General features: G+C 46.7%; 1 protein-coding gene and 1 long non-coding RNA gene across 13 annotated transcripts in view; one reads left to right on the top strand and one right to left on the bottom strand.

The window, feature by feature from the left end:
- Positions 1–1,016: 1,016 nt before the first annotated feature.
- Positions 1,017–27,586, bottom strand: part of PTPRT (protein tyrosine phosphatase receptor type T) — an 832,297-nt gene continuing 805,727 nt past the window's right edge. For all 12 annotated transcript variants that reach the window (XM_064382448.1, XM_064382446.1, XM_064382451.1 and 9 more), the window contains 5 exons: positions 26,850–26,981; positions 14,272–14,397; positions 13,224–13,387; positions 10,095–10,230; positions 1,017–9,162 (listed from right to left, as the gene is read on the bottom strand). In XM_064382448.1, coding sequence (XP_064238518.1) covers positions 9,109–9,162; positions 10,095–10,230; positions 13,224–13,387; positions 14,272–14,397; positions 26,850–26,981 — 612 coding nt within the window. In that variant the 3' untranslated portion in view covers positions 1,017–9,108. The remainder of the gene's footprint in view (positions 9,163–10,094; positions 10,231–13,223; positions 13,388–14,271; positions 14,398–26,849; positions 26,982–27,586) is intronic.
- On the top strand, positions 15,642–18,964 carry LOC135276930 (uncharacterized). The gene is made up of 3 exons (XR_010344477.1): positions 15,642–15,709; positions 18,611–18,707; positions 18,878–18,964. It is a non-coding gene; the product is annotated as an uncharacterized LOC135276930 (long non-coding RNA).

Below are 27,586 nucleotides of genomic sequence, written 5' to 3' on the forward strand. Positions count from 1 at the left end.
TGTAGATATTATTCAAGCAAAGGCCTGGCAAAATATGTATGTGATTGGAATTTCTCTCTCTCTCATGTTCCTGCTATTATTATGAGAAACATATGCACAGGCTAGCACACTGGTCCCAGGAGGAGGATAAAAAATGTAAGGTGCAGAGACATAACAGCTTATATGCCCCAGCCAAGCCTTGCCTAGCATAGAGCCCTTAGCCAACACATGAATGAGCCTAGCTGAGATTAGCTGAGCACAGCTTAGAACAGTTGGGTCTTAGCTGGTTGTTAGCAAATATTTTGGTTTCAAGTTACTGAGTTTTGGGGTGGTTTATTATGCAGCCATAGCTAGCTGGTACATTTAGGCAGCTTGTTAGCAATGCAGACCCTGAAACTGTGATCCTCTGGACTTAGGAATGTGTATGTCTAACAAACTTCCCAGTGATTCTGGTGCCAGTGCTCTATGAACCACACTTGAGAAACACCACTTTACACTCAACTGTTTCACTAGCTCAATGTGCAGTCATGGAAAATCCCTTGTTTCTGAGTCTCAGCTTCTTCATCTGCAAAGAGGGAATAATATGTATTTCCTGTGATGTAGTTGTAAGGATTAAATTAACTTAAATATAAAGAAACCTAGTTAATAATTTTTTTTTTGAGATAGAGTTTCACCCTTGTTGCCCAGGCTGGAGTGCAGTGGAGCAATCTTGGCTCACCACAACCTCTACCTCTTGAGTTCAAGCAATTCTCCTGCCTCAGCCTCCTGAGTAGCTGGGATTGCAGGCTTGTGCCACCACACCTGGGTAATTTTGTATTTTTAGTAGAGATTGGGCTTCTCCATGTTGGTCAGGCTGGTTTTGACCTCCTGACCTCAGGTGATCCGCCTCAGCCTCCCAAAGTGCTGGGTTTACAGGGGTGAGCCACTGTGCCCAGCTAAAAATAAATTTTTTCTCCTCCTCCTTCAACTTGTCCCCACCTCATCCCTACCCAACCTCAGGAAGACACTAATACGAATATCTTAGGAAAACATGAATCTCAGGGTCACAGCTTTATTGTATAGATTTTTAAACACAGCCATATTACAAACATTGTCAGGGAACATTTACAAGAATAAATAAGATGGACTTGCAGGTGTAAAAAGATTACACTTCACTGTAATGTACAGTCAAAAAATATATCTGATATTCATTGACCTGACATTATTTACCTTCTGCTTTTTTAAGCTAAAATTGAAAAGGAAAAGAAAAAAACATTGACAGCACAGTGCTGGCTTTTTTAAAAAGTTGATTTATTTTGTTTTCTCTTCTCATACGTGCTTTATCTATCAAACACCCAAACTGTACAAGTGCAGGCCATTGGGATTCATGGAGGAGGCTGCAAACAGTGTGGAGACTTTGGTCTCATGCAATATCATATGCCCAGTGGATGTGAAGATGTCAGCCTCCCTGGAGTTGAGCAGGAACCTTGTGATAGCCTATAGAGGGCTATGAGGGTGTCCAGAAGCCAAGGCAATGGTAGAGACCACAACTCTTTGTCTTTGATTGGCTGATAGACTGTAGGGTGAAAGTGTTTTTGAGTCTGATTATCAATATGAGTTAACCTGGATTGACATGGGCTAGCTCAGGATCCACTGGTGATGAGATGTGTGCACTGGAAATGATTATAATCATGTGTACTTTGAGTTACTGTGCTTTTGCTTTTGCAATCTGCTCCAACAGGCCTTGAATAGGGAGTGGGGTAGAAATAACCTCTGGAGATAATATGTATGTTAAGCAAAGCCCTGCTCTGTGTCCTGCTTGGACCTTCACTGGTTCTGGCTGTCTCTCATAGCCCTATTGGTCAGTGAATCTGAGTTATGGCTGCTCTCATCAGAGATCCACGTGGGTATTGGGTCTATGACAAAGCAGCTCTTCCCTGTGGTTTGCCGTTTGCCAGCCTGGATCAGCCCGGTATATGTGGCCACAATAGCACGTTGGCCTGCTCTGTGAGGAGACTTGGGCGGGAGAGCAGGGAGCTTCAACCTGTACAGACCAAACACAGTCTACTTGGATTTTTGGTCTACAGGTATGAATGAGTTTAAACATGATCCCAGCTCCACAAGGTCTCACCCATCTAGAATGGAAGTGACCTGAAAGCCATTTCAGCAATGCTCCTCTTCCCTTTAAAGAGATACCTGGCTTCATTTAGACAGCTGCCAAGATGGGCAACTTATCCTCTCAGGCAAACAGCAAGTTCTTCCTTACAGCTATTAAGTTTTACTCATGGGTCTTAGTTATACTCAGAGGCGTGACCTGGGCCTGGCAAAAGATGCTTGACTTCATCCAATAATCTGTAGACCTGTGGAGGATATGGACACCAGATTCTGCCTGACCTCTCGGAAGCCCGATTTTACATGGAATGACACCACTCTGTCCTCTAAGCCTTCTGGGGCCTTTGATCCAAAGAACACCTGACATTATTCATCTTCCATGGGAGATGGAAGGGACAGGGTGGGCACTGAGAGTTTGTTGGACCATCACAGAGAAGGCCCACTGATTTGTATTCATAAGCCCAAAGGCACTGAAGTAACTGTACAGAGACTCAATTTTGTAATTTTGGTGGGTTACTTCCTGTAACCCTTTCTCCTCCACATCCAAGAGTCCTGCTCACCAAGGAACCATGAACTACATTAATTACCTTGAGCTCCAGGTTTTTATACTGATAATTTTCTAATGCTTCAAGGCCACCAGACATTGAATTTCTGATCAACCAAGGATCAGAATCCACATTCCACCACCCAGAGCAGCTTTCAGATACAGAAGGAAGCCCCATAATGATCCAGCCCCCAAAACTCTTCCCAATAGATTATCTTTCATCCTGAGCCCTTGCACTTGTATCTGCCTCAGTGGACCACCACTGAGCTCTTAGATAGGCGGGATGCTAGGGTTGGAGGCTACCGTTGTGAGTGCTGATCCCTCCTTTTAGAGACCTAACATTCATGGGTGGATTTCAAGTGGTCAATGTAGCCCCTTTGATGACCTTTTCCTATCTCTTCTGGAGGTGGGCAGGTGGGATGCAAAAGACTGGCTTGATCTCTACAAGACAACCGTACAGCCAGTGCCATGCAGAAGCCCATCCCTTGTTACTAAAAAACTAGAAGAGTCTGCTCATGTGCACAAATAAGGCTTAGATGTCTCTGCTATGCTTCTGAGGATCAAAGCCATGATTCTGAAACCTGTGTCAGAAGAAACTGGAGGTGGAACAGCCCTCCCATTCTCCACCACTAACCTCTCTCCCTGCTGTTCAGACGGTACATGACCTCAAAGACAGATCCCTGCAAGGTGAAGCCGAGGCCTTGCATTTTATCACTTCTAGACATGTATACATGGAAAACCCCCAACAGGGAGCCCTTGCATGGGAGGAGTCAACAAATCTGAATCTCAGCTTGTCTCTTCTAGTTGGATCTACTTTTCCTATTTCCTTGTTTTACTTGGCTGTGATTTGAAGTTGGTCATAGGCTGAGAAGAAGCTCAGACTGTTAAGTAACGGGGAAGGCAAGTCAAGAATCTGAGATGACATGGCCATCCATGTTTATGTTTTTTTCTTCTATCCTGCCCTCCAGTTGGGTTGACCATTTTCCCCCTTGTCCATGCTTCCTCTTGGGCTCACCCATGTCTCCCTTATTGTTACTCCTGATTTAGCTTGGTGCCGATGACCTACTTAGCCCGGGAGTGGCCAGCTACAGCCTAAGGAAGGGTGGATTTCTTCATTCTGTCCCCTGGCAATGAGGTACCAGGGAATTATCACTTCCTTGAATGTCTCTGGATCTGGGTTGGGCAGTCACTCCTGCAGAGATGACAGGATAAGGGCCTGGCTGCTACTCCCTGGGTATCACTTCTGTTGTGTAGAGCAGTCTTACTGGACTGACACCTCTATGTACTCCAAGGGGTTCCCACCAGTGCTGAGGGAATGTAGATCCTGATGAGGACATACAGCAAGAGCTAGTGTGGCAGTGGGGAGTGGAGGATGAATAAACCTGATGGGCGAGAGGGAAAGTCATCATCTTTTGCCGCAGACACTGAGATCTGCCCTTGCTTCAAGTGGCTCTGGCAAGCTGTTACCCATGCTTTGTCCAGCTATGTCATGGAAGTGACCGCTTTGCTAAACAAGTCATCTGCACCCTTGGTTTTGAGTATTCACTGGGTTCCAGTTTCCTGGCCTTGCCTTCCTATTTTCCTGCCTAAAGTGCTCCAAATCTACCCCTTCTAATGTTGATGAGGCTCCTCTTTTCATGTATGTTTTTCCATTAATTGGTTGGCCCAACACTCTATGGCCAAGAAATGGCAGGGATGGGATTCAAACTAAAGAATGAGCTCTGTCCACTGCAACCCCATGCCTTACCCAGGAATGAATTGTGCCATAGTAATCTCTGTTTCCTAACAGTGCCCCCACACCAAGGTGCTATGTGCTGTAGGAACCCAGTAAGTATGTGTGGCTAGGGTAAAGTGAGGAGCCTTCCAAACCCCAGCTGCTCGTGAAGTGTGCCTTCAGACTTGCCCACATTAGCAACCACGTGACTCCACTTGAGCAACAGGCACCACTTTGCAGCCTAGCATTCAGGAACTTGCTGAGTACAGCTGTGTCTAGCTTCTCCTTTCCCTTTAGGGTTTTGTGGGCTTATCCTTCTCCATGCCAGATGTGCAAATCCTCATCATTCTAGTGTGTGTCAATGGGTTCCTTCCAGCACCCAACTGGAAGATACTTTAGTTGAGGTCCACTCATGAACAGTGAGGTCAGAGCACCCCCACACCAAAGGAGCTGCCTAGGAGAAGCTCAGTTGGTCTAGTTCCTGAGCCTACAATTGGCTCTAGGAAGCAGCAGGGTCACTGCTCCTAGAGCCAATTCTAGGCTCAAGCTCAAGAACAGCTGACCCAGGGTCCATCATAGTAGGTTGAACAGAACAGAACCACATGAGGAACAGAGCACATGTTTTTTTTTTTTTTTTTTTTTTTTAAATTTATACAGTCAAATTAAAACCAACCAGGCTAAATCAGAAAGTGGAATGCAAATTTTGCGTGAATTGTGAAAGTAAAACATAAGACTGTGAAGGAATTTTAAGCTTATTGTTGTTTGCTTTGAGCTTATCCACCGAGATATCTGTTTCACTCTAGTCTGTTCTGTTATGAGTAACCTCATAGGAAAAATGTGAGATACAATGGTGGAAAAATATTCTCTCTGTAGTCAGAAAAAAAAAACCAGTTAAAATCCTGGTTCATTCATTCACTAGCTGTGGAACTATGTGCAAGTGATTTCTCTCCTAGGGGCCTTAGTTTCCTCACCAGTCAAATAGTGACCATCACAAACCCTTCTTTAGAATGTTGGAAGAATTCAGTGAGCTCACATGTTACAGTCCCCATCATAAGGTCTGTTGGTTCCTTTTCAGGCCACACCCACAGACAGCACTAACAGCTGTCTTCTTCCATTCCCACAGAGAGGCCTACTGTGGCCTTCTAGAGGCCCAAGGGCCCCTAGTTGGCCCGGATTCTCCATACCAGAAAGGATGCAGTGTTGGAGTGCAGCTGAGATACGTCCTAAACTATCTAGACCATCCACACACACAGGTGGAGAAAGTTCCTGGTCTTCTCATCACTTCCTTGCATCTTCACCAAACAGGCTCCACGTCTATAAAGTAAGAGCTCCTGTTGTAAAGACTCACAGAGCATTAATAATATTTTCCTCTGCTCACAACAGGCTGAGCTCACCCTGTCAGTGGGTTGGGGTGGGGAGACCCCCTGGAGAAGGTGGTATTGGCTCCGGAGATTTTCTGGGTAAAGGAAATGTTCAGATCCTGGGCACAAGTACCCCTATTCATCCAAGCCTTGCCACATCCTAGTCACATGGGATTTTAGGGAAGTCATCCCCATCCATGAGCCCCAATTTCTTCCTGTGTGCACTGGCCTAAGACCTGTATGCTGACCTGCTTTCTTTGGAGAATGGTTGGGTTGTGGGAAAACAAGGGGATAAACTGGGGGAATCTCACTGGCCCTTGCTGGGTTAGCCCACCATGGCCTGAGATTTTTTTTTCCTTTCTCTGTGAAGTCACACTTTAAATCCCTACCATTTAAAATGATAGAAGCCACTGTCATTTTTATCTGTCAGCCATTTCACCCCTTCCTGAGCAGAAAAAAATCTTAGGATTTGTGTTAAATAGCTCTCCCTCCACCCTCATCCTGTCTGGATGTACCAGGATCTGAGAAAATAGCATACAGCAGGCGGATTTGCCATGCTACAGGCTCATCGCAGGCTGGGGAAGGCCAGCTGGGGGAGTGGGCTGGAGCCAGGGGAGGCTATGAGGCCCAGTGGGGGTGAGTCCCCGGGGTCTCCTGAAATACACCTGGGGAGAGGCTCATCAAAGGAAAAGAGCAAGTTCATCGTGGGGTTCCTTTGCTTGCCTTTGCTTTGAGGCATTTCCTTTTGAACCTCTAAAGTGACAGCCCTTCCTTGATCAAGTCTGGTGTCCCTGGACTTCTAGACAGCTCCAGAGCCCATGCCAATGGAAGCAACTTCTGTGGGCTCCTTTCATGTTCCACCCTCACGGGCCTAGAGATCTGGATTGGTGACCCTGCTCCGTGGTAAAGCAGAGACCCTGGGTTTCTCAGAGAAGCCGAGTCTCATGATGCACTGTATATTTAGTTCCAGCAACAAAACAATGAGCAGACAGACAAATAGATGTGATATTAAAAAGTGCACGCTTAAGGGAATGTTTTCACAGTGTCTGATGAAAAGAGGCAGCCCCACTGGCCCAGAGGGAGTCTTTGCCAACACGAAGCTGAGTACATCTCTCTAAAGCTCCATGGACTCCTTGTTGCCATTAGGACAAAGTCTGCACTCACGACAGGCATCTGTCTCCTGGACCCTGGCTCATCCCTGCTGCTCACCCTGTTGTGCTGTGCCCCTGCTGGGCTGGCCTCCCCATACTGCTCCTCCCAATGCCTTTTTACATTTCTCTGCCACTGCACATATGGATCCCTTTGCCTGAGTTTCCTTTTTTTTTTTTTTTCCCTCTTTTCTACCTGTTAAGACCCAGCAGGAATAGATGTCCCTTTCTCTAGGAAGCCCTAGGCTGAAGAGGCTCTCTTGCTCCTAGACTCATGGAACACTCACCTGCTCCACACCACTGCACCATGGTTCAATTTCCCCACCATACAGTGGGCTCTTGACGGTCAAGGCTGTGCCTTCTTGAAATCTGTGTCCCTTGTGCCCTGTCTGGGGCTAGATCAGCCTTCCAGATGGAGCTTCCTAGGTCCCAGCCCACCTGAGGCTGTCAGATATCCGGCCTGAGCACTGGCTAGAGATCAAGGTCGAGATTGTCCCTGGCTGGTCCCTTCATAGCCTGAGGGAACAAGGAATTGTTTTTATGGACTGAGAAATTAGATGAGACTTGCTTTCCTGGGGAGCTGGGAATGAGTTACTAAAATATATCTGAAATTCTGGGCTTCCCAGAAGAACTGGCATCGGGAAAAAAGTACTAAATTTCCATTTGTGGAGTTCTCTGCTCTGAAGCTTCTGGCCTTATTTTCCCTCCATAAAATAATTGTTTGGCTTGGAGAAGATGAAGAAAACAGCACAGAGAAGTTTCACTGCCATTACCTGGCCCTTTGGAACCCAGGATTTCATCACTGAGGAAGGTGCCTGGGTTTCCTCATTGGAGGAGATGATCAATGAAGATGATAACAAGTCAACAGCTCTCTCCTAGGGGTTCTAAGGACTGCGTGAGATGTCCCATGGAAACTACCAAGCATGATCCCTGGCATACATCAGAGACTTAGCAAACGGTGGTTCCCTCTCACTGACTCACTAACACTTTGGACAAGACCCTAGATCTCCAGGTCTGATTGTCTTGGCCTATTTTCAATCAATGTATCATGGGCTCCACAATGTCCTTTTTCAACGTGGCAGCTGGGTTTCTCTAGGAAGAAGTTCAAATGTGGAGTTCCAAATTCTGCACAAAGCTGGTGCTCTTATCTGCCCCAGAAACCAAAGGGACCATCTTCAGGCTATCCCCTCTCTCCCTTGCTCAGTGGCATGCTGTGCCAGGGTGGGAGCTTTTAAGAAAATTGCCAGGAAAAAATAACAGGCCCGAGAGATATGTCTTTGAGGTACACACTCAAACTCCCCCGCCCCCTTCTTTTTGACATAAGAGACTAAGATTTTACACACCCCCAAAACAAAGTTTCTTTTCACATACACTTTGGAAAATAACCAAATCTTATCTTGTTTGTCTCTTCCAAAGAAAGCTACCACCAAAGAGACACAGGGGTTACAACCTACAGTTCAGCCAGAGCCCTGCCCCAGGGAGGTGGTCCCTTTTTACAAAGACAAGGAGGAGCAGAGAAGTTCCCTGCAGTTTCACCCCTTCCCACTGACCACACAAAAAAGCAAAGAACACCTTTATCAAAGAGTGCTGTGCACACAGCGGGCCGGCCAGTGAATGCTGGACAGTCAAGGCCCAGGCTGGGGAAGGGGTACAGAATGGTTGTAGGCCAAGCCCCATGCAGGTTAGGTGCGAGGATGGGTGGGCTCTCTTGTGACCTAGGGAACATTGTAAGGTCACACGGGTCCAGACTGTAGGTGTCTGGTGCCAGAGGCCCCGAAGGAGGTTGCAGGGGCAGCAGAGCTGTGACCCCCAAGAGCCCCAATCTTTTCCATGACATGGAGGAGCAGAACACGTATCTCCTCCACTCCTAAGGAGGAGGAGGGCTGGGAAGGTTCTACTGGGCCTCCCACTCCCCAGCACCTGCACAGTTGGCTTGCCATGAGATCCACAAACTCAGAAAGAACAAAAGCAAGAGGTCTGGGAGCCAAACATCCAAGGCCTTGCTTGTGGGTACACTTCTGCTTGGGCCCAGGGCTGTGGCTGGTTAGGTTGAAAAGGAAACCTGGGCCTTTTGGAGCAGCATCTGCCACAGCAGCAGGAGAGCCCTCAGAAGGTGCAAAGCCCCCTGTGGAACACAGGGCCACCAGTCTTCTCCTTGGAGTCAGGCAGGGTGCCACCTCAGAGCCCCTGAGCCCAGTTACCGCCATTCACACAAAAGGGGGCTTGGTCGCAGCAGCCTCTGGACTCCGGCAGGTTCCCCATCCCATTGAGCTAAAAGGAGCTTAAATATTCCAGTGCCACCTCGTATACAAATTTATACTGTTCCTGAGAGGCGGAGAGGAGGAGAGGCATAGAGGGAGAAAAGGAGACAGGAGAGAGATGAAAAAGGAAAGGGAAAATGCATTTAGTTTAGAGATACGGATTTTGGAGACAACTTTATCTACATCCACATTATATCAACTCAAAATTACCCATCTCTGGACATCCTTCAAAATTCTGCTTGACGCCTGCTTCTACCCAAGCTTCCTCGAATGCCCAGCTGGCATCATTCCCTTTCTTTTTTACTGTTTTGTACAACAGTGCTTCTCAAACTGTGACGTGCATACAAGGCAGCCAGAAATCTTTTTAAAATGCACATTCTGATTCAGTAAATCTGGAATGGGGCTCAAGATTCTGCATTTCTAACAAGCTCCCAGGTAATGATGCAGTTGCTGGTCTGTGGCCCACACATTATATAGGGCCTCACTTTGAGGAAGACCACACTTTGAGTACATTTAAAGACTTTTATTAAAGTTCCTCGTGCATGGTGCAATGGTCCACCATGGTACTAGGTCTTACCATCTGGGGCTCTGCCTGCACACTCTCTTTACCACACTTGCCTCTACAGTGCTCTCTACTGTAAAAATTAGCATAAAATAATTGGAATATAATTGGACTGAATTGAAAACATACTTCACATTCTACTAATCCAGAATTCTTTCCTTTAAGCCTGAATTAATAATACTTTCTTAAAGAATGGGCAGAAAGTGAAGCAAAGTAGGTATACCAGGATTAATAATTAGATTTTCCTGCAAGAAAGGGAAGCTGGGGAGGCTGGAAGGCGAAGACACAGGGCAGACGACATGCCAAGGGCACAGACTGTAGGTATACAATCAGCAGCCAGCTGTCGAGTGATTTAACTATTTGCTGTCATTTTCTTCAGGTCCAGAGAACTAGTCAGCCCCTGGCTGTTAGAGAACAGTTCTTGGGATACTCACCAGGGTCTCCACCATGTTGGATTTGTTGTTACGCAGTGTTTTCACGATGTGGAACACGTCAATGATGTTTTGCTGCTGGATCATCTCACACACACTGCAGACGGCACAGAAGGTTCCACTGCGGCCTCCCCCATTTCTAAACACAGAGCGAAGAGGTAAGCCATGTTCTTAGGTCCCTTCCAGGCACCTGATGATTCTAAAGCTACATCCGTAGGTGTACGGATCAGCTGCCTAGGCAGATGCAAGGCAAGGCAATGGTGAAGGCTTTAGCCTGAGCCATGAGTTAGGGTTTGAGTCCCACCTGTGCCGTTAACTTGCTTTGACCTTGGGCAAGTCACTTCCCCTGTCTGGGTCCCAAGTTCCCCATTCATATAATGAAGGGGTTGGACTAGATGACCTTTGAAAGTTCAATTAGCTGCTTGTTTTCTTGGTTCTATGAGGATGTTACAGACACTCAGGTCACACTCACCCGAACCCCAAGGGCAGGGTGGTACTGTGTCTTTGTACATGTGACACCTTCATCCTTGCTGACACTTGCATCCATGTCCAAAAGAATGCTCTGGGTCCACTTAAACATCCCATAAAGACAGTGAAAATTCACAAGTGATTTTCCTGCTAGTTCTTCTCAACCTTCATTAAGGACAGCAATACTCTGTTAGCCTAGGGCCAGCCAGCCCAAGCTTGGAGGTGGGAACTGGAGTGGGACTGAGAGGCTTTATCTGAAAATGACAGGTCTCTACTATACACCTTGGTTTAAGCAAGATGCTACTGATTTTGAGCCTAGGGATAGAGGGCTGATGGCAGAGCTATGTCTCTGTTACTCCTTTCTGAAACTCCATAAGTCATCTTCATGGAAACACCCTTCAGACTCTTTATAGAGCGTCCCCGTAGGAATATGCCTGATTTGGAACTCCTGGGCATGCTGCCAAGAGCAACTAATGATTTCATGTAATGGTCTGTGTCTAAGAAACATCTGGACGGAAACTAAGACACTCAATCTCCCAGATGTTTTATCTACAGGATATGCAATGACCAGATGTTTCAAGTACAGAGCGTTGGTTTCCATTCACTGACTGGTGCCTGCATTCAGGGCCTGTTATGGTGTCTGTGGCCCTCAAGGATACCAAGATTTCTGTTGGCAGAAGAATGTCTCTGTCCCTTCCTTTGGTTCAAAGTACTGGCCACCTGGGCTGGAAAGGACATGGAAAAAAAGGCACTACTGGAAAAAAGAAAAAAGCAGCCTAAGAAACAAACATGGGAGAGAGAGAGAGTAGGGTCTCCTAGGAAAGGAGGAGACCCTACTGAAGCAAGAATAACAGCGTCCAAGAGGAAGAGGTGAGCAGACACAGGGTCTCAGGGCCTGGTAGTGTGAGACCCTGAAAGATGGGTGCTAGGGTAAGGTCACCTGAGTGTGTGGGAGGCATCTGGAGGCAGCAGGGATTAGCTGGCAGGAAACCAGCTGCTAGTTTCTGGGATGTATACAGAGCCAGGTGGGCTTGGCTGATATCACCCATCAACCTGACTTAGGACACCACGTGGCATCTTCCTGAACTCTAGCCTGAAGTTTGCTTCCTCTGGAAAGGGAGTTTTGCTGCAGGTGCTGGCCCTGAAGCTCTGTGCGTGCATCTGCATGTGTCGTGTGTTTGACCCCCTTTAAACTCTCTAACTTTCTTAATGTGCATGCACCATCTATTGGAGAGGGAGAACAATTAGCTGGGTTTTAAAAGACTGACCTCAATTCTGAGATCAGTCAGATGTTATCAATGCCTCCACTAACTCCAGAAGTATTTGTTCTGAAAAAGAGAAGACCTTGGTTCAAATGTCCTTTAACAAAACATTTTTAAAGAGACAGGCCTTCTCAATGACTTTTCCTCAAATTGTTGAACTTCTAAGAAGCAAAGTGAGTGACTGTGAATCAAATATTTCACACATAGCTGTCACGGCTGCAGATTTGTTTTGGGTGTAAGACTTTGTAGAATCCTCTGTGGCCACTTTATACTCTAGGGTAGAGTCTGTGACACTTGCTCTTTTAAGTAATTACACTGACAACATTTGCATATTTGCTACCATGCCATTCTTGATCTCTGTGTTGGCAGATGAAGTGTGTTTACTTTGTATTTCATGCCAAGGCATTATCGGGTCTGAAGATTGTCTAATTCAACATATCCATTGAACAGATGAGGAAACTGAGGCTTACAAATTCAGTTATTTTCTTGATGTTGCACAGCTCATCAGCCACTGTCCTCGCAAGATCCTGACCTCCACACAGCATAATGACATCAGAATTCATTAGAGGACAGCGTCCATTCGAAGAGGTACAATCTCCAGTTCACCCCAGCAATGGGGGTATAAACACAGCTGGTCTGGAGCCCACGATGTCCCTGGGCAATAGTGTTCCCAGGGCCCTTCAAATCCATCTATCAGCCCCTCAGGGCAGTGCCTTTCCCTGCTCTCTTTGTCCTGTGATCCCTCTAAGCCCATTGTAGAGAGGCAGACATAGCAGACAAGTCCTTTAGTATCCTCAGAGAGATAGTGTGAGTTAATCGATGGCGCTTTAGCTTAGAGACCAGGGAATGTGAGCCACACGCCATTCCTGATTCCTGATTACCTTTCCCTGCCTGCGCCTCAGTTTTCTCACTACAAAATGATAATATCTACCTCACAAATGGATAGAGGTGATTCACTTAAAACGTCTGGATTAAATTAAGCTCACTTAACACCGTCCCTTTCCTCTCCTTCTTCTTTGGGAAATAATAAAGGAGGTTCTGATCAGCGGAACCCACTTTGTCCTGGGCTTTCTTGTAACTAGCAAGACACATCAAGCCTCTTACATCACCTTCTTATTGGGAGCATTAGAACATGGTCTGCTACCTCCTCTCATGTTTGTGGAAAGACCACCAGGGTTTGCATCAATGATATGTCATATATTAGTTCAGGAAAACAAACTGGCAGCCCTATTCCATTAAAGGAGCATAATTCCTTTGAATGCACTTCCACTAGCCTTTGAGGGATGTTGAGCTGTGGTCTAGCCAGGCTTGCCTAGGACTGGTGTATGTGGCCAGCAGCATCTGCAAGGATGCTCTATCACCCACCACCCTGTTGCCCTGGTGACACCTCCCTAGTACTCACAGGCAGTGGACCACGGTGCGTCCCTCCCTCCCGTCATACTGCTCCTGCCACTTCTCCAGCCGCCGGACCACTTTGAGCAGAGAGCGCTTGGAAGGGGGTGTGTCCCGGTAGGCAGGCCAGCCAATGTACTGGAGGTGCTGGACTATACGATAACCGTCCTGTGGCTGAGAACAGAGAGGCTGTTAGGGCTGTTCTGCTGGGGATGCTTGGGGACACGAGCCTTACAGATACCCTGGGGACTGCAGCATCATAGTAGAAGACAGACTAAATGGGTTCTTAGCCGTGTCCTCATGGGGAGAGTCCCCATGACTACTTCTGTTCCTTCGTGCATATAGATTCTCTTGCTGTGACTGCCCTGAACCCCTTCTGTACCTGAAAAACTCTGACTCAGCCTTAAAAACCCAATTTAAATGTCCCTTTCTTTAGGAAAGCCTTCCCTTACTCTATTGGGCAGAATTATTTCTCCCTGAGGCTCATGTACCAGAACATATCTCACTTTCCCAGTAGACAGTGAATTGGGAGCTGGGGGCGGGGGAGGTGCTGAGTTCCTTTCACCCTGGATCCCGAGTAGTGACCAAACTGCATTAGTTAGCAACCATTTCATAGATTGCTATTCTGCCCCTCCCTGCCACTACTCCTCTGCTCAGCCAGTGAATTTCCTCATGGAAGTAAGGAATCACTTTTCATCTTGCTGTTTGCAGTGCCTGGCCCAAAGCGTATGGGATCCAATCAAAGTCTGCATCAACTCATGGCAGCACAGTGAGACACAGTGGGGAAGAGCTAATGTCTAAGAAGTTTTGTCTACACGGCAGCAAGTGTGTCAGGAAACAGGCAGATGGCAGGTTGGATGCCGCTCATTGCATCTCTATGTGTTGGAGTCATTGCTGAGTCTGGAGCCGGAATCAGCACAGGCCTCACTTCCTCAAGGAAGAGATTATCAGGAGAGCACAACACAGACTCTTGGCTGGCTCAGCGGAATCCTCTCTCGGCAGCCTCCATCTGTTTTGGGGAGGAGGGGCTCAGCAAGCAATGGCGGCCGTGCACTTACCCGGGCCATGTTACAGATGCGGAATATTCTGTGGATGATGTCCTCATCTATGTCTGCGGAGACGAACTCCACCTGGATGGGCCCGTAGCACCCAGAGGTCTTCTCAGGCCAGTACTGCATACAGAACTGGGATAAGGAAAGAGGAGGTCAAAGGCAAGGGGACTGAATCTGTCTCATTTATCACAAACTTTTCCTTTCTTTTTTTTGAGACGGAGTTTCACTCTTGTTGCGCAGGCTGGAGTGCAGTGGTGCGATCTGAGCTCAGTGCAACTTCCACCTCCTTGGTGCAAGCAATTCTCCTGCCTCAGCCTCCTGAATAGCTGGGATTATAGGCATCCACCACCACACCCGGCTAACTTTTGTATTTCTAGTACAGATGGGGTTTTGCCATGTTGGCCAGGCTGGTCTTGAACTCCTGACCTCGGGTGATCCACCCATCTTGGCCTCCCAAAGTGCTACGATCACAGGTATGAGCTACCGCGCCTGGGCATCATCAAGCTTTTCTTAAGACTGGCAGGACATACTGGCCAGAAAGGTAGAGCATTGTGTAGGAAATCAGACTCAGTTTCCCCTTTTGGGAGCAGCCAGCCACTTTTCCTGGTGTTGAAATATCAAGGCTTTGAGCACAGAAACACTGGGCTGACAAATCTTTGCTATGTTGATTTCAGACCATTTCTTAGGCTTGCTGAACCTGAGTTTCCTCGTCTGTAAAATGGAAAGAATAATATCTACCTTGAAGCCCGGCTGTCAAGATTACATAGAACATGCTAAAAAAAAGGGCAAGTACAGTCTAATTTTCTTTTCACCACGCAAATTATAGCAAACTCTTCCTCATTCCAGGAAAACCTTCATAGTGTTCATTCATTATCAGATCCGAAATAGTTTAAAATATATAGGGGTTGGATCTCAAATCTGGGCTCTGCTGCTTACCAGCTGTGCAGCCCAGGCCTCAGTTTTCTCGTACGTAAAGTGGGGATAATTATGCTAATTTTGCACCAAAAGATAATGTCACATGGTGCTGACAGATCTTGCCTATGATTTTTCCTATTTACCTGGAATTGGAAATTAGAATTTATAGCTGAGAGCAAAAGGCAATGATTTACCTTCAGTGTAAGACAGTGGTTCTCAGTCGGAGGCTGTTTTGTTCCCCAGGGGGAATTTGGCAGTGTCTGAAGACATTTTGATTGTCACACCTGGGGGTTGCTATGGGCACTTAGTGAGTAGAGGAGAAAATGCTACTAAACATCCTGCAATGCACAGATTAGCTCCCCCTCCACCACCGAGTTATTGGGCCCCAAATATCCATAGTGCAGAGATTGGGAAAACCTAGTCTAAGATAATAAATTATTCTTTATGTGTACAGGGGTCATCAAGAAGAAGAGATGGAGGCTGGATGTGGTGGCTCACGCCTGTAATCCCAGCACCTTGGGAGGCTGAGGTGGGTGGATCACGAGGTCAGGAGTTCCAGACCAGCCTGACCAAGATGGTGAAACCCCATCTCTACTAAAAATACAAAAATTAGCCAGGTGCAGTGGCGGACACCTGTAATCCTAGCTACTCAGGAAGCTAAGGCAGGAGAATCACTTGAACCCAGGGGCGGAGATTGCAGCGAGGCAAGATCATGCCACTGTACTCCAGCCTGGGCAATAGAGCAAGACTCTAAAAAGAAAAAAAAAGAGAGAGATGGATACCTTGTTTCTTTGTTTCTGTTGAGCCACTAGATAACTTCAGTTTAGGATAGAATGTTGAGGTGGTGGTGGGGTGTGTGGCTGCAGTGAGTAGTAAGGCATGCTTCCTCAAATTCCTGGTTCCCAAGGGACACAGAGATGGACCCTGCTAGGTCTACAGAACTCAGTGGTGGGGTACAGAGGAGAGTCAAGGCTGGGGCTGCAGGCTTGCTGGGGACCACCACAACATGGACAAAGAGGCCATGTGTTAGACTGACCCTGCATCTGGGGGTTGCCCTGAAGATATAGCCAAGGTTCACACAGAAAGACCCAGGAGGCTCTGAGAGCAGTTTGGGATTGAGTCTCTCATCAGGGGTTTTGGTTCAGGCTACCCCAAGCTTGCAGATAAGGGGCTAGTTTGACAGACGTGACCCACTCCCCCACCCACAGATGCAGGGTTTTCATCAAAGGGGAGCTTGCTCTCCGCTTTGTGGCCAAATAACAGCTGTCTCACAGTGAGAAGTCACATGTGAAAATATCTTCATTCTCACTACACTTCCTCCAGAACTACAATTAGAAGGCAAGAGCAGGGAGCAGGAAGGATGTAGGAGATGGAAACTCATGTCTTCCACCTTCTTGGCTGTGGAATCCCCCAATTCTAGCTTAGCAATATTCACCTTAGAGCAGCAGTTGGCATACTGTTGCCCACAGAATCAGCTGCCTATTTTTGCAAATCAAGCTTTGCTGAAACACAGCTACTCTTATTCACGTATGTATTGTCCACAGTTGCTTTCATGCTACAGCCACAGACGTGGGTAGTTGTAACAAAGACCATGTAGCCTGCAAAACCTGAAATATTTCCTATCTGGGTTTTTACAGGAAAAGTTTGGCAATCCCTGCTTTATAGGGTTGTTCTGCAGATAAAGGACATAATTCATGTAAATAAAGCCCTTACCACAATGCCAGGCATGGAATAAGCATTTACTAAATTCCAATGATTTATACCATTATTGAACCCATCAGTGCTCAGCAAAAATAATAATGATAATAGCTATCATATATAAATTTGAAGGAGTCTTCTTATCAACCCTCATAAATAGCGTAAGTAGGCAAGGTTAAGCTTCGGAATGCAATGATGCCTTGCTTTACTGGCGTCTCCACTGGGGGTTAGCCAAGAATAGGGACAAAGGAGCTCTGAGCATGTGTGTGTGTTGTCGGGGTGCTGGTCACAGGGGCCTCCGTGGCTGGACAGCCATCTGCTGAGCTGTGCAATAATGACAAATCCACAATTTGAACTTCATTTCTCTTTGCCATTCGCTTGTCTGCCTTGCAACCTTCACAGTAATGAGAGACTGGTACAGATAAGTCTATGGCTGGTCAGAGAAATCAGAATTAATCAGAGCTGCCCATTAAAAAAATAATTGCCTTTATCACTTGCCCTGCATTTACTGTTTCCAGAGTTTGGCTATGATCCCGACATGAGGTGAATGGATCCGAGGTATCAGGGAAAGCCTGTTACCCCCAATATTTTCAGTCGGGAGAGAATGTGGAATGATTTGTCTCTTTTAATAAGATTTCCAGACCAATTTCTCAAGCTAATAGGTTCTATGCCTCAAACAAGACTCCTGTATCTCAGGACACTTCTCTGCATTCGATTTCTGGGTCACTCTCTCATAATGCCCAGAGGTCTGGGGAAGGTTGCAGGCCTTTCTAATCCTAAATCAGAGTCATCCTTTCACTTGGGTTCCCTAATTTGTGAGACCACAGCAGCAACAGAATGGGTGACATTCAGCAGGGTGACATGCTGGCAAATGTGTGATCTGTCAGGGGTGTGTTTGATCTGCCAGGGATCATCAGGGTCTCTCTGCAGCCTGGGACATTGCATATACTGTAGCCATAGGAAATAAGAGAAAGAGAGCAGAGAAGTCAGGTGTTCTCTTTCCACTGACTCTTTGGGGCTCAGATATGACTCTAATCAACAAGAAACATCCTCTGCGGTTTAGCTCAAGACTGTCCTGGTGTTCAGGGGCTGTGGCTGCCCCTCAATGGATGCTGCCATTTTGGTCTGCACATGTTGTGTAGCAAAAGGTGGGAAAATGTGTTGGGGTTTCCTCTTGAAGCTCCCTGGATTCAGATCCTAGCCCTATCACTTCCTAGTTGAATGGCTTGGCCATATCTCTTATCTTATCCAGGTTGTTAGGAGTGACTGTGAATTTTAATGTCTACTTAGCATAGGGATCTGTATCTAGTGATTCCTCGATAAATGTAAGCTGTGATTATTAGGCAGTATGGGGGAGGGTTCCTCAAAACAAGAGGAATAAATAGAAGATTCTTTTTTTTTTCCTCCACTTAGTAGCTCTTATGAAAATTTCTCTTTGGAATAGTACCCAAAGGACTGCCCTTGTGAAAATTCTGGATCAGCCAGCTTGGGGTAGCTGTGAAGATGGGTAGCATCCTAGATACAGGATACTGCATGTCATAAACAAGAGAGCTGTAGTTGCTCTGATGAGTTGAATGACTAGAAGATAAAAGAAAAAGGTTGGGATCATAGTAGAACCAATGAGGTACAGAAGACAACTCAGTGTGTCACGTAACCCTGCTCCTAACCTCCTAAATATTCCGTAAATTCATAATAGCATGTACAATGCATACTGTGCATATATTTCCCGCAGAAACCAGCAAGGAACTGAGTTTGGCTCCCTGGATCACACAGACATGGAACAGAGACCACATATGTGAGTGGAGGAGTCAGACTTTTCATATAAGCACGTAAGCATCTGGGATTTATACAACTCCTGGGAGGGAAAGCTTATGGTTTCTTTAAGGCTCTGGAAATATGAATTCCAGGAAGCCTACTTGCTTCTTTAAGATCACGAGGACCTAGCTGACCTAAAGGCCACACTTACACTCAATGCAACCTTGGCATTTTCTTCATTTAGATGGAAAACATTTGAAGTTGGCTGATCGAAGAATAGATTCAAATTCTTCAGCCAGGAGTCTAGACCAACTGACTTTTTCTACCTCATCGCCTGGTAAGTACTCTCTGCTACTGTTTCTTTTCCAATGGTCTGAGGGTGAGAGCTGGCATGGCCTGAAGGGAGGGCTTTACCGCTGCAGATACACACAGGTAGTGGCGATGAACACACCAGGGATAGGTCAGTCCGGTTGTTGTTAATGAATTAGAAATAATCATGCTTCTTCCAGAAAAACAGAGGGGACTTTTGCTGTTTTCTTTTGTCAGAACAAGTTAAACCAAGCAAAAGTCGTGAAGCCCGTGTGGACAGCTCCGGAACAGCTGCCATACGTTATTCCACTCAGTGCTCTCCATGGCTGTTTGGGACATGAAAAGGCGTCCTTTGGGGGTGCAAGTTCACGCGTGATATATGACAAATGCAGAGGTAGCCTCACGCGTTAAACATCTTTTTCATGCTCATGGAATCAGAAAGCTTGTTAGTCACTGAAATAAACATGCTCTGATGAGTTGAATGAAGACTAGCATATGGGTCTATTTTTGGAATAAACATTTTTAGAGCATATTTCAGTGCACCTTAGTTATGCCTTTCTTTAATTAAAAAATACTTTGATGAAATGGAAAGGCCAAGTAATAGCATAGCTTTAGAAATGAAGGACTCTATTTATTAAGGTCCCTGTGACCCAGAGTGAAGAAATCAATCCCAGGCCACCTAAAGGTGAAGTGAATTGGTATTTTAAAGAGAGAGACATAAGTTTCCTGAACTGGTTTTAAAATTCAGCATAAGTGATTATAAAATTCCTTTAAACAGATTCTATAAAGATCCAAATATATATAATTGGCTTTAATACTATGTCCTGTTAAGGCAGCCTGTGAATGAAGGCATAAAGGTGACAGGGACAGGGATGGGCGGGGGGCGGGGGGTGTTGGAAAGAGAGGGAGACAGAGAAAGAGAGAGAAATATCAAAGTACGAGAGAGAGACAGAGAGAGAGAGAGATATCAAAGCACATTGACACATCTCCCCTCAATTTATCCTCCCAGTATTCTCATGAAGTTTCATAATGCAATCTCTACATAGTGGGTGGAAACTTATAACAGCTGCATCAGAGTTTGTTTCTGGGAGGAGTGGTTGGAGTTTAGAAACATATTTACAGAAGAGTCTTGTGGCGGGAAGCAAGGTGCAGAGCAGGTTTTAGAAAGAGGTACTAAAGAGACAGCTAGATTTTGCAGCTTAAGAAAGGAACAACTGTTGGGGAGTGGGTGGAAGAGCCGAGAAGGGAGAGATGGGAGAAGAGGTAAACGGGAAGAAAATGGTTTGGGCAACAGGGCCAGGGAAGATGTGTTTCTGCCAGTGAGGGCTGAGGAGGCAAGGTGGAGCTTCAGAAGGAGGGTGTGTGATGTTCAACTCTAAGTCATGGGCATTGGTGGGATACGAAGCTCACGTTGCTCCGACTAAAGCCTCAGCTGAAACTTGGAAGTGAAGATGAGAATACAACTCCCTCAGAATTCTCAGAAATATTGGGGATGGACACTGGGTTTTCCTATAGGATGGGGAGTAGGGAACAGAGAAAATTTTATTTAAATCTTCAAACACAGAGGGACTTGGCTAACATCTAGGTTATAGTAATCTAACAAAGGATAACATCAAGACTTGGAGAAAGTGAAGGAAGTGGCTCAAGGCAACCCCATGAGTAAGTGCCACGGCTACAATTTGAACTCAGGTCTCTGGACCCCAGGCTTCTTATTTTACTCTGACCCCTACCATTCTGGTGGGAATAGAAACAGAGACACAGCCCCTTGTGAAGTCAGACCTGAGGCTGGCTGAGATGCAGGTTGGGTGTTGTGCATATTTTGCTGGAGTGTTAGGCTGTGTTTTCACAAGCCCAGATAAAAATGGGATATTGGGCCGGGTGTGGTGGCTCAAGCACTTCGGGAGGCCAAGGTGGGTGGATCACAAGGTCAAGAGATCGAGACCATCCTGGCCAACATAGTGAAACCCCGTCTCTACTAAAACTACAAAAAAAAAAAAAAAGGTTGGGTGTGGTGGCATGTGCCTGTAGTCCTAGCTACCCAGGAGGCTGAGGCAGGAGAACTGCTTGAACCCAGGAGGCGTAGGTTGCAGTGAGCCGAGATTGCACCACTGCACTCCAGCCTGGTGCCTGGCACCTGGCGACAGACCGAGACTCTATTTCAAAAAAAAAAAAAAAAAAATGGGGATATTGGCAGTTGATATTTGCCCTACAGGCACAATGACAGCAAAAGACATCTCTGAAATAGCAACCTGCCTTTCTCCTGGAAGAGTGAGGAACTCGCCTCTCTCACTTCATGAGAATCCATCACAGCCCCCGTCATCCTTGCATTCATGCATCTTCACCTTTCCAAAAGGCTTTGCATCTCCTGATCTCTCAGGCTTTCCACAGTGGAAGCCTCAGAACTGAGCAACTCAGCTTTTATATAAGTTGTTAGCTCTTCTTTGTTTTAAAGTAAAGAAACATTCCTGTATGCTCCACACACCAGGTGCCATAGGACGTTCATAGTCTCAGGGATTAGGATGTGGACATCTTTGGTAGGGTCATGATTCTGTGGCTGGCATGGAGGATCTCCTGAGCTCTCTAAACAGTTTGCTGAGTGTGGCATGACTGCAAGGAGGGCTTCTTTCTGGTGTCTGCTCTCCATGAACTCTGCCCTATCCATAGAGCCCACAAATAGGGAAAAGATGTCGGTGCTGTTGGGTGTGATTGAAAATGTTCTTTCTGCTGAGTCTGAGAAGCCACAGAATCCTCTGCTGGCTGCTGTGGTTCTAGGATTTTACCCCCACAAATTTAACCAGAGACATCTGGAGTTCTAAAGAGTGAGAAAAATCTGTAAGGTTGAATGCAAAAGTTTGAAAGCCTTTATTTTGAGCCCTCATTGATCATAATTACCTTTGAACAGCAGCCACTGCAGAGAATGGAAGAATATTTGGGGCTGATTGAATGAAGGAGTGTAAGAAAGATTCTGAGCAGGGGCAGATTTAGTCAGCAGTGCAAAAAATAAGGCCCTGTGAGAGCTCACACCCTCTTCTTATTTTGCTGCAACTTACAGTTAGCCCTGCCCAGTCCCCAACATCAGCCCGTATGATTCCCAGGCAAACCACAGGAGGCGGCATCAGGCCTCTCAGGAGTGACCTGTCCATGTTGCCGGGCTGGGCCAACTTGGGGCTGCCTTGGCACAAGCATGCAGGCAGACAGATGCTGATGCCACTTCAAAGAACCGCCCCTCCAGGTGCCTAGGGCGGCTTTTCTGATGCTCATGCTGTGTCATTGTTTATTTTCATAAGGCGCCCAGCTGCTGTGGTGATGATATTTATATCAATAGTGCTCTATTCATCTGGTTTCAGGGGATGCTTGCCAGCTGCATATGGCAGCCAACCTCAGGGTACTTGTGAGCCTGACGGTTTTGCATTTAGAGAATCATCAGTTCTCAAACTCTGTACCAATATCTGGGCCTGAAAGAGTCTTCATTCACCCAGGATCCCCCCTGAAAGGGGAAGCTATAGCCAATGACCTTGACTTTTGTTTCAAAGGTTTTATATGTCCCAAAGTGAAGTTCTTTGAAAGTCATCCTTTGTTGCCTGAGCTGTCATTTTGCAGAAACGGATGTTGAAAAAGAGAAGAGCAAACAGGCTTTTGCAGGCCAGACTTCACACCCAGGCTCATGAGCTGAGTTCAGTGTTTTATTTCTTCAGCCAAAAGTGTAGGGTGGTGATGCCTTTAGACTCTGAAAGTCTGCAGGGAATGTTCCAGAACTGTCTGTTTCATGGGAATTCATTTATTTTTATAGTTATCTCAGTTTCTAACCTTCTATTGCTCAGGCCCCAAACCTTCTTGGAATTATTCTTGATTTCTCTCTCTCTTTTTTTTTTTTTTTTTTAAGACAGGGTCTTGCTCTGTCGCCCCAGGCTGGAGTGCAATGGTGTGATCACAGCTATCTGCAGCCTTGATCTCCTGGGCTCAAGCGAACCTACTGCCTCATCCTCCCAAGTAGCTAGGATTATAGGCATGGACTACTATGCCCAGTTCATTTAAAATTATTTTATATGGCTGGGCGCGGTGGCTCATGCCTGTGATCCCAGCACTTTGGGAGGCTGAGACGGGCTGATCACCTGAGGTCAGGAGATCGAGGCCAGCCAACAATGTGAAACCCCATCTCTACTAAAAATAATACAAAAATTAGCTGGCTGTGGTGACACACGCCTGTAATCCCAGGTACTCAGGAGGCTGAGGTAGGAGAATCTCTTGAACCTAGAAGAAGGCAGTAAGCTGAGATCGCGCCACTGCACTCCAACCTGGGCAGCACAGCAATACTCTGTCTCCAAAAAAAAAAATTATTTTGTAGAGATAGATAGGGTGTCACTGTGTTTTCTAGGTTGGTCTTTTTAACTCGCAGCCTCGACTCCTGGACTCAAGTGATCCTCCTTCCTTGGCTTCCCAAAGCACTAACTAAGTAAGATTACAGGCACGCCTGGCCCTTGAGTCGTCTTTCTCTTATTCCATATTCAATGTGTCTGGATGTGGTGTTGGCTTTACCTTCAGAATCCACTCCATGGCTACCCTTGGGTTCAGGCCAACCTCACCTGCCACCTGAATTGTCATAGTGGTCTCCTGTCTGTTCTCTCTGCTTCCATTTCAGAAACCACTCTTCCCCATTCTTGCATCTACAATCTGTTCTCAACACAGCAGCCAGAGGGATGCTTTTATGAAAAAAAAGGCAAATTATGTTCCTCTGCTTCAAGCATGTGCATGGCTCTCTGTTTCTCTGAGAATGAAAGCCCAAGTTCTTCTGTGACTTCCACGGCCCTCCGACCTCACCTTCTGCTGTGTTCCCTGCACTTGTGCTGCTCTGCCCCGGCCTTTGTGCTGTTCCTCAAGGGCACCAGGTGTGTGCGTTCCCTGCAGCCTGGGTGCAGATGTTCCCTCTGCCTGCGATGCTCCCCTGAGAGAGTCACGTGGCTCACTCTCTCACCCCCTTCAGGTTTGTGTTCAAATGTTTTCTTCCCCGTAGGGCCCACCTTGACAATCCTATTGCAATGACATCCCATGTCCCAGATCCACCCTTCTGATCTTTACTACCCTGCCCTCTTGTTTGTCTTTTTCCAAACACTCCTGTCACCTTCTAACATATAATTGAGCACATTAGAGAGTGTGTGTTGCTTATTATCTGTCTCCCCCCTTAGAACAGAAGAAGTGGCATGAGAGATGATGGGAATTTTTTAAGGCCTTGCTTTGTCTGTGTTGCTCACTGATGCATTCCAAGCACCTAGAATGCTTCCAGCAAATAGCAGCTGCTCAACAAATAGGGATTGCCTGAATCAATGGACTCTCAGGAACGTCTCTCACAGGCACATCCCCAAGTTGCACTCAGTTTCATTCCCTGCTCGTCTGCTCTTCTCACTGCCTTTCCCCACCTTCCTGCCATTCCCATTTTCATCAGTTGTATCCCTGGATACTTAAATTGCCCAGACTCAGCATCCTGCCATTATCATCTTCAATCTTCCTTCTCATTCACCTCCCACCTGCATCTGCTCCCTAAACCTTGTGGAGTTAAGTCTGGAAATGTTTTCACATCTAGTTCCAATCCTCTCATCATCTCCTAGCTACTTCCGCAGTTTAGAAAACTACCTTTATTTTCTGCATATTTGCAACATTCTCCTCCCTGGTCTCCTGGTTTCCAGGTCTTTCCTCCAGCTTTTCACCTGCACTGGGTCCTCAGACCTGGTTTACTTTTTATTCTTGTTTTGCAATACTTTACTTTACTTCTTTAAAAATTTTTTTAAGAGATGATGATGAGGTTGGCCAGGTGTGGTTGTGGTGGCTCACATCTGTAATCCCAGCACTTTGGGAGACTGAGGCAGATGGGTCACTTGAAGTTAAGAGAGTTTGAGACCACCCTGGCCAATATGGTGAAACCCCTTCTCTACCAAAAATACAGAATTAACCAGGCATGTTGGTATGCGCCTGTAATCCCAGCTACTTCGGAGGCTGAGGCATGAGAATAGCTTGAACTTGAGAGGCAGAGGTTGCAGTGAGCCAAGATCACACCAGTGCACTCCAGTCTGGGACAGTGGGAGAGAGAGAATATGAACAGACATGGAGTCTTGCACTGTCACCCAGGCTGGAATACAGTGGTGGGATTATAGCTCACTTGAGCCTTGCAGTGCTCAAGCAATCCTTGCTCCTCAGCCTGCTGAGTAACTGGGACTAAAGAAACGTGGTACCATGCCTGGCTAATTAAAAAAATTTTGTTTTGTAGAGACAGGGTCTCATGGTGTTGCCCAGGATGGCCTTGAACTCCTGGCCTCAAGTAATCCTCTTGTCTTGGCTTCCCAAAGTGCTGGGATTACAGGCATGAGACACAATGCCACTCTCCAGACCCAACTTTCTAACAGGAACCCTGGCTCTGTTACACCACTGCTAACCCTCCAGTTACTCAGAGGTATTTCTAACTGTGCACCTGCAAACTCCACGGGTCCCACAAAGGACTGACCCCTCCAAGGGTACCAAGAGAAAATGAGAGAGCAGTGTGGGTGGAACCCCAACCCCTGCCTACTGCTTCATCATGAGCAGCTCTGTTTCATACATTGGGCTTGCATGAAAGCTTTTATTCATAGAAAGGATTCTGTTGCTTACAAAGTAAAAGTCTGATGCTTGCTATGCTACCATCTGAGACCCCAGCTCCGGAGCCTGGCACTGGGAACTCTCTGCAAGCTGGGCTCTGCAGCATTTTTCAGCCTCACTACATTCTTCTCCTTCTGATATACCCCAGGCCCCAGCCACACTAGAACATAAGCTGTTCTGCAAATCAGTCTACATATATTCACCTCCAGCCTCACCTTTGCCTCTGCTGTTCCTTCTGCCTGAAATGCCTTTTCCCAGTGAGTTCAACCTCTGTATACCTAAAGCTCCCCTGCCTTCTTCAAGGCCAAAGTCACCTTCTTTTTGAAGTCTTCTCTCACCCTCTGGGCAGAATTAATTGCTCCCTGCTCCTGGCCAACACAGCACTTCACTGCTGACCTCTATTATAACACAGCCACACGAGGTTGGGACAATTTGCTCATCTGTCTCTGTAGCAAGACCATGAGCTTTTAGAGGGCTGAAACTATAGCTCAGATCTGTTTACATTTTTTTTATTCCCATCCAAGGCCTGCACAAGGCCAGAGCTCACATGGGAATGCGTTGTTACTTTGAGTTTTATTCAGGGCAGTGAAAGGATAGATTTTTAAAAATCTAAAGGACCATTCTTACCTCTTCCACCCCAGAATGGCTGCCCTCCCATAGGGGTACATTCACTGCTTTGAAGAAATCCAGAAACTGTCCCAAGATAGATACATGTCCTGTGTCCTGAGTATGGGGATATACTGTAGGCACGTGGTGCTTGGAGCTGTCAGACCAGAGGGGCTAAGGCAGGAAGCCTGCCAGGACACAAGGGTCAACTGTGAGGACCTGGGGCTTGGTGGGATGGTCAGTGGGTAAAGTGTCCAAGGTTCAAGTCCCAGGCTCTGTTGGTACAGGCTGCATTGCAGAGGGGGAAGGGAGGCAAGTGTGGCCAGTCATCTGGGTATTATTCAGGGCTGGAAGAGGCAGCCTCCTGACTCTGCAAGCTCTGTGTGATTTGGAGCAAGACAATCATCAACGCTTGTGAGATGGAGCAACAGAGTCTGGTCCTGGAGGGGTTGGACAAAACCCATAAGCAGGGGGAGTCTTTGCTGGAGGTCTGGGCGGGGGCGACAGGACCCTCTGTAGGCAGAATGGCTTGCCTGATGCTCATGGTCAGACAGTGCTTATTACAGGACAGCTAGCTGAGGCAGATGTGGCAGGCAGCGGCTATGAAGGGCTCTTTCTCCAGGTTTAGAACATTGCCCCCGCCAACCTACCTAGAGCTTAGCTCAGCCTCCTCCTACCTGGGCAGTGTCCATCTCATTCAGCATCACCACAGAGGAGCAGTTGTAATCGAACACCAGCCTCCAGAAGTCTGCCACGGTGTTGGGTAGAGGGTGCTGGGTGACCACGAAGGCGGCAGGCTGCTTGTGACTCTGACAAAGAAAAGATAGAGGCTTGGTAAATTACATATCCATCAGTGATATTATGATGAGGCCCAGACTGAGGCCAGAGGCTCCCGAGCCTGCCAAATAGATTATACAAAGCACCTGCCTGTTCTTTTATCTCTCCATGCCCTGGCAGCAAAGGGGACCTTCTCATAATGAACACATTCTCCTCCAAACTAAGACATTTCATTAGGAAAGTGTCACTTGGATGGGGATTATCCAAATAAATTATTTATGCCTTGGAGCTCAGCAAATAATCATAATTACAATATGAAATGAAAGATTTCAGATGCAGATTTGTTGCTCTGCTGGTCAAGACACTTCTTGGGATATAAAGGATTGGCCCAGTCCCTGTGCTCGTGATGATGGAGGAGGGTGTGGGAGGGCCTGAGGCAGAGTCTCCTGCAGGCTCCTTTCTGCCTCCAGGCTAGAATGAGGGGCTGAGCTGGCCTGGCAAGGTGGGCACTGTGTCTTGTGAGTTAATGGGGCAGTGGAAAGTACACATGTATTAAGTCAAGTAGACCGAGGGTTCAAGGACAGCTTTACCACTTGTAAGTTATGAGTCATCCATCTGTCTGTCTATTCGCCCATTC

Source organism: Aotus nancymaae, unplaced genomic scaffold, assembly GCF_030222135.1.
Source record: "Aotus nancymaae isolate 86718 unplaced genomic scaffold, 86718_ANA_hifiasm-v0.15.2.pri h1tg000029l, whole genome shotgun sequence".
Lineage (NCBI taxonomy): Eukaryota > Metazoa > Chordata > Mammalia > Primates > Aotidae > Aotus > Aotus nancymaae.